Source organism: Trypanosoma equiperdum (assembly GCF_001457755.1).
Source record: "Trypanosoma equiperdum strain OVI genome assembly, contig: ctg_1880, whole genome shotgun sequence".
Lineage (NCBI taxonomy): Eukaryota > Euglenozoa > Kinetoplastea > Trypanosomatida > Trypanosomatidae > Trypanosoma > Trypanosoma equiperdum.
The window spans coordinates 6,926-13,033 of NW_027123927.1; the positions used below are offsets into that span (position 1 = coordinate 6,926).

General features: G+C 49.9%; 2 protein-coding genes across 2 annotated transcripts; both read right to left on the reverse strand.

The window, feature by feature from the left end:
- Window positions 1-878: 878 nt before the first annotated feature.
- TEOVI_000590300 (uncharacterized protein) lies at window positions 879-3,428 on the reverse strand (the record flags this gene model as incomplete). The annotated part of the gene is made up of 1 exon (XM_067223474.1): window positions 879-3,428. The coding sequence occupies one exon, from the start codon at window positions 3,426-3,428 to the stop codon at window positions 879-881; it is 2,550 nt and encodes an 849-aa protein (XP_067079575.1).
- Window positions 3,429-4,072: 644 nt separating this feature from the next.
- TEOVI_000590400 (TFIIF-stimulated CTD phosphatase, putative) lies at window positions 4,073-4,669 on the reverse strand (the record flags this gene model as incomplete). Its single annotated transcript, XM_067223475.1, has 1 exon — window positions 4,073-4,669. One exon carries the CDS (start codon window positions 4,667-4,669, stop codon window positions 4,073-4,075), a length of 597 nt encoding a protein of 198 aa, XP_067079576.1.
- Between the last annotated feature and the right edge of the window lie 1,439 nt (window positions 4,670-6,108).

Here is a 6,108-nt window from a genome sequence, read left to right on the forward strand (position 1 = left end):
TTTTAAAAATCCCTAACGTAATCTCCTTCCCTCTCGTTCACCTCCAAGAAGAAAAATACAAAAGCTCCTCCCGCTTTCTTGCTGTCGTCGTTGGTTTCATTCCACAAACGACCTCACCGTCACCGAAGTATAATTCTTCTCTGACCTCACACTCCGGTTTTCTGAATCCTTTCTCATCTCTACACCTTCGGTGCTCCGTTTCTACGGTGAAGCCCCACACGAGACGGCACCCATGCCACAGTTTTCACCTACATTAACTTCTGCCACTTTGCTTGTGTGTGCGCTCAAAGGAATTGGTGGTAGACACAACTAAGAATTAGGGATAGGGTGAAGTGACTAAAATCTCTAATAACGTCGAAGATAATAGCACCGTTTTAATATCAGGGTGGGGACTAGAGGGTGGAGAGTGGAGGGCGGCGGTGGTGGAAACACACGAAGAAGCACGGGAAACGAAAGAAACTGGAGGCATCTCCAAACCCCTCTGCTGCAGCGCACACTCGAAATCGCTCATTGCCAAGTCTTCGGTTGTTCATACATTTATAAAGCACCACTACCATAGGGCCGCCATTTCCCCCCAATTCTCAATGCGCTTATTTGCGTAGGTAGCACACGTGTATATATATTATAACAATGTATACATGTATGTATATGTGCACAAGTCATACAGAGTGATTGCTCACGCGTGCAGCGAAAAGCATCTGCGCGCTCTAAACAACTGCTATTGTACATATGAAGCATCTTGAAAGCTGAAATTTCCCGCCCTCTTTACATAAAAGTCAGACCGTACCGAAACTTCATTCGACATCTACGAAAAGAGAGGATATCAGACAGCGTCAACCAGTAATTCCAAATAGAGAGTGAGCAACTCCTCTCACACCCTATGCACTACTCGGTTTAACATCTTTGTTTGTATTATAAATAAGCGGAACATCCTGAACGTGTCCCATTATTTGATCAGGTGGGAGATTCTGCGGCAGGCGATTTACGAATGGTTGAAGTCTGCTTCCCAACGACCGCGGCCGCATCTTGTCGACAGGACGGTTGCAACCAAGGCAGCGGAAGCCCCTAAAACCCATCAGAACATCAGCAACACCGCCGCCGTCGTGCTCCTCACTCAAGATGCGCTGCATGTTGACAAGATCTTCCTTGCCTGCCTTGCCATCCAACATGTCGCGTAGTATATTGAGAGATTTGTCAAGTGTATCAATGAGGCTTGCGTTGGTGGTGTTGAGAACCTGCTCCACCTCACGCATCAACCTCTCCAGTGCGTTCTCAACGTAATCGCGCTCAGCCTTGTTGGCCACAAGCTGCGCATCCGCCTTGCAGCGGTCAATATGCTCCACATATTTACGCAGAGTGTCTAGTTCACCGCTAGTGCCGTCCCTGACGGCCTGTAGCATCTGCATTTGCTCCACTAGGTCCTTCTGTACATTTTGAATTTGTTCCTCCTGCTTCTGAGCTGTGGCAGCGGCTCCCTCGCTGCCACCCTTACTGCTCTCCATTTCCAAAAGCTGTCGCAAACCGCGAACGTCGTCAGCCAAACGCTGAAGCCCGGAGTAATCTGCCTTGCGATCGTCGAGGTTAAGTACGTTGCCTTCAACACTTACCAAACGGTTTTGCAACTGATTTAGACGTTTGGACAGGTCCTTCACACGCTCCTTTACTTCCTCATCCCCCTTAAGGTCGGCTAATACTGGACTTCCATCCCCTGATTCCTGTCCCTGTTTGGACCCCAATTCTTTGTCAGCCTTCATTTGTCCCTCATCACTCACACCTCCCCCAGTCTCCGGAGATGACTCCTGAGCGGCGCCCTTGTCTTGTTTTTTCCTCTCTAACGTAGCGCACAGCCTACCGAGCCCCTTGGCTTCCCCTTGCAACTTACGAATTGCCCCCCACACTTGCTCTAAGTCTCCCTTATCCACTCCTGACTCAAATTCTTTGGACTCTGCTAGCTCCTTTTCAACGCCACTCGCGGGCTCCCCTACCGACTGAGGTGGGATGGGGGACGTCTCCTTCGCCTTCGGCTGGGAGTCAGTGGGAGTGATTTTCAGTAGTTTGTCATTCATGCGCCGGAACGCCGCCTCAAGGTTATTGAGACGAGCTCTCAAATCCCTCACCTCCGTGTTTGCCGGTCTGTTTTGGGTAGAGGAAGATGATACAACATCACCACCAGAACCGGTGACAATGCCAGTGGGACGGGCCTCAACAGCAGCTTCCGGAGCGGTGTCACCTTCCGCAACACCGCCAACGTCGCCATCACCGCTGTTGCGGAAAGAGCTTTCAGTACCCTCGTGTGGCGTAGTCCTCGCAACATCGTCCGTGGTGTCACCCAAGTATGGCATGCCACCCCCTTCAAGCGCACTAAGGCGTCTCTTAAGTTCCTCCAGCTCTTCTTCCACTCCCTCCAGGCGCGCAGATTGTACGGCATCAAGACCATCACCAGGCCCGACGGTGCGCATCAGGTCAACATCCTTCTGCAGTCCCTTCAACTCACTCAATATCTCCGCTACGACGCGATTGAGGCGACCTATACTCTCTTCATCTTGACGTACGCGCACGAAAAGTGATTCGGGATTGTTGGAATCCTCTGGGGACATCCCCCTCGTGAACGACACACCACTGATTGAGCTCCTTCCCTGACTCATCCGACGGCCTGACACTGGACGTGTCACCCTTCCGGAGGGTTGTGCGAGGCTGGACTCACCCTGCTGCCCCAATTGGTCGGGCACCACATCCTCGGCGCGGTTGTCCGGTTGCATAGACTCCCCAGTTGGATCTTCCTCTTTTGGGGATATCCCATCAAGTTGAAGCTCTTCATTTGCGCGCTGCAGAATAACTTCACCAACCGCCACACCCTCAGTATCTCCTCCCTTTTGTTTCTCCTTCGTCACGAAATCGCCGTCGGTTCCACTGAGAGGTGATTGTTGCGTCGTGGAAACTTTCCTCCTGGCGTGGTAAAGCTGTTCAATGGAGGCGTTATTCATCGGTTCGCAGAAATTTCCCACCATCCTCTTTAGGTATTCGATTTCATCCCAAAGTGGCTGTAGGTTATCGGATTGCCCTCTGTCCTCGTATGGAGGTAACCACTCCGCTGGTGCTTGCTCCAATTTAGAGTCTTCTGCCTCAGTTTCCACCGTCTCCACCGTCGCCCCTTCGGGTTTTTGTGGTTGCTGCCGGTGGGCTCCCGGTGCCCGGGACAGAATGTTCTGTAACTGCGCCTCACGATCGGCGTCGCGCCTCCGCAACTCGTCCATTTCCATCCGCAGCAGGGTCAGTTCGTTGTCTTGTCTCTCATTTGCAGTTTCTGACTGCTTCAGCCGCTTAATGATATCCTCAAAAAGCAGCTGCAAGGGTTGAAATGACATGGTGTAGCTGATGAGCTTTGACAGGTCAATTTCACAGCCCTCATCGCCAACAACGTACGACATCTTGAACCTCTTCTTTCCAGCTCCCCTTTCCTACTTTTTTGACAGCTCTACTACTGCTCTTTTTTTTTTCTGTTTACTCCCTTCGTTTGTTGATCCTATCTATCTATTTTGTTGCGGGACCACACACGACAACAGTAAACTATTACTTTCACACTAGTCACAAACTCTCACACTCTTTCTGCTCTTCTTTCGTCTACCACCCCGTACTTTTCCGCTTTCCCAAGCCTTTTTGCTGCGTATGCAATGGCTTCCACACTGTGTTTCCTCACAACACTCTTACTGCTTACGTACTGGGACCACACCAATCCAAAACAATAGTAAGCAGCGAAGTATCAGCAAAAAAATAAATAAAACAGTGGATGAGAACGGAAATGACAAGAAAAATTACCCATTATATGATGCCAATGGAATGTTTGACGGTAGAAAATAAGATAGCATAGCTAGCCATTTACCCATACAGGCACCATGAAACGGTGTCCTCTCAAGAAGGGGCGGGAAAGGGGGGAGTAACAGCACCCAATTCATCTCATGTCCTTCCCTCTCCTTCATCACAATGTGAATGCACCGATTCACATACAAATATCTTCCTGTGCACTTTTCCTTGCGAATTGCTTCGACCATACACTTTTGGTTGAACCCCCTTTTCACTGTTGGCCCCATGGGACGCGCGCCGGTAGCAGTCGCCGCACATCCTCTCGCTCCGCCAACAGGTGTTCTTCCACAAACCGCCGCAAAGCCGGCATTACATTCGGGTTTTCAATCTTGAGTTCCTCACATGTCTCAAGCCACAGGAAGTTAGACGCATTTAGCTTCCCTTTGCTTGGTGTATCGTCAATGAGAACAGTGTTCTGTGGCGTTGCTATTTCTGGAAATCGACGGTACACCTCACGCAGGTCCTTCACCGTGGCGTGTTGGTCATCTCGGCTCGTGGCGCTCACACGTCGGAACTCATCAGCAGTCGTGTGTTCGCGGGACCAGACAAAAGCAAAGTTCACCTTTTGTGCATGTTGACTGAAAACAGCCTCCATCAGGGGAGTGGTATTGCGCGCGGTGGTGGAGCTCCACACGGCAAGGGTGCAGTGCTGCTGTAGGGCGAGGAGTGTCTCCATGGCACTGGGGCGAAGCCACACGCGACTCATCCCAACGGTTATGGCGCCCCCCGGCATGCCTGACGGAACGCGACTGGCATGTATACGCTCCAAAAGCGTCCCGCGCAGTCCAAAAACCAGCAATGGTCTCATCGCAAGGAATACTATACGAACAACTGTGACCTGTATATCGATCGAAACACGCACCGAAATGAGTCTGTGTGATGCAAAACGAATTCGTTACTGTGACTATTGTTGCTGCTGAAATTGTGTGAGGTGTTGGCAGCTACACAGTTGCCTCTCAGTCCGCCCTCCGTGCACGCCCACGTAGGCAAAAACGAAAACCTTCGTGCCTCACACGATCTACGCTAATTCTCCGCACGACTAGTGGGCGTGGAACAACAACTGACCGGATATATATATGTATATATATATTGTTTGGAGATACGAAGAAACAACGGACAGCCCCTTTCTTCTTTTATGTCCGCTGAGTTCCGCTAGCACCACCGCCTCAGCTATTCTCCTTCCCCACCCAACACGCCAAGAAACAGAACAAAAGACACGTTACTACTCCCCAGCTTAGCAGAAAGGGGTACGGAGAGAATATGGCTCCCACTTCACACAAACGCTGACACACGTATGCATTCAGATGGGGAAAAGCAGAGAGTGAAAGGGAGTACATAAACCATGCAAATGCACAAACAGAACGAAAACAAGCGAGGGAACAGGCGCAATTACGTGAACCTCCCCTCCCACTTAATGCTGAAGATTGTGAGGTGGTGCAGCAGTCGTTACGTGGTCTTACATGCACTCATACATATGAACAAGCGTGTATTTTCTTACTATGCAAACAAAGCGTGTTACACGTTAGTTTGTGAAGGCATAATTCACACAATCCGTCAGATGTGTTCCATAGTGAACAACCACCACACGGTCCTCTGTCTACACAAGAATGCGACATCACCGTAACACCCGCAGCTTGCATGCATTAACGAATAAATACAGAAGGAAACTAATAAATCAATTTTATCCCTTCCTCCTCGCCCGTTATACCTTTTCATCCGCTTCTCTTCCCTTCAAAACTTACTGTAAGATCATCTGGTTCCCTCTTTGGACCGTGATACCCCCTCCCACCTCAACCACCACCACCGTTATCTTTACAATTCCCTGCTGTTACTTTTATTATCATTATTATTGCTTCCTTACTGTTATATAGTTGGGAGGGGGAAGGGGAGAATCTTTCTTCGTAGACCGTATCTCGAAACGCTCCTTCATGTGAAACCCGTCGCTCTCCATAGCTACTTTGTGTTTTGTTGTTCTTTACCTGCCACTGTTGCTACCCATTCTTTTCTCCTCCATCCTTTCTTCAATGTTCTCGCTACCATTCATTGTTATTGTTGCCCCAACTGCTATCAACATGACAGGCAATGAAAATACATATGCTTCAAAGTAGGGGGAAATGGAAGAACGAAAGAAGTCGACAAACGCTGTCGTCCGCTCATTCCTCGGACTATTTTTTTTTTCCACCCTCCGCCACTTCGTATGCACCGCGCACAAACGCAAACACAAGCCGATCCCTCCCCCCCCCCCCC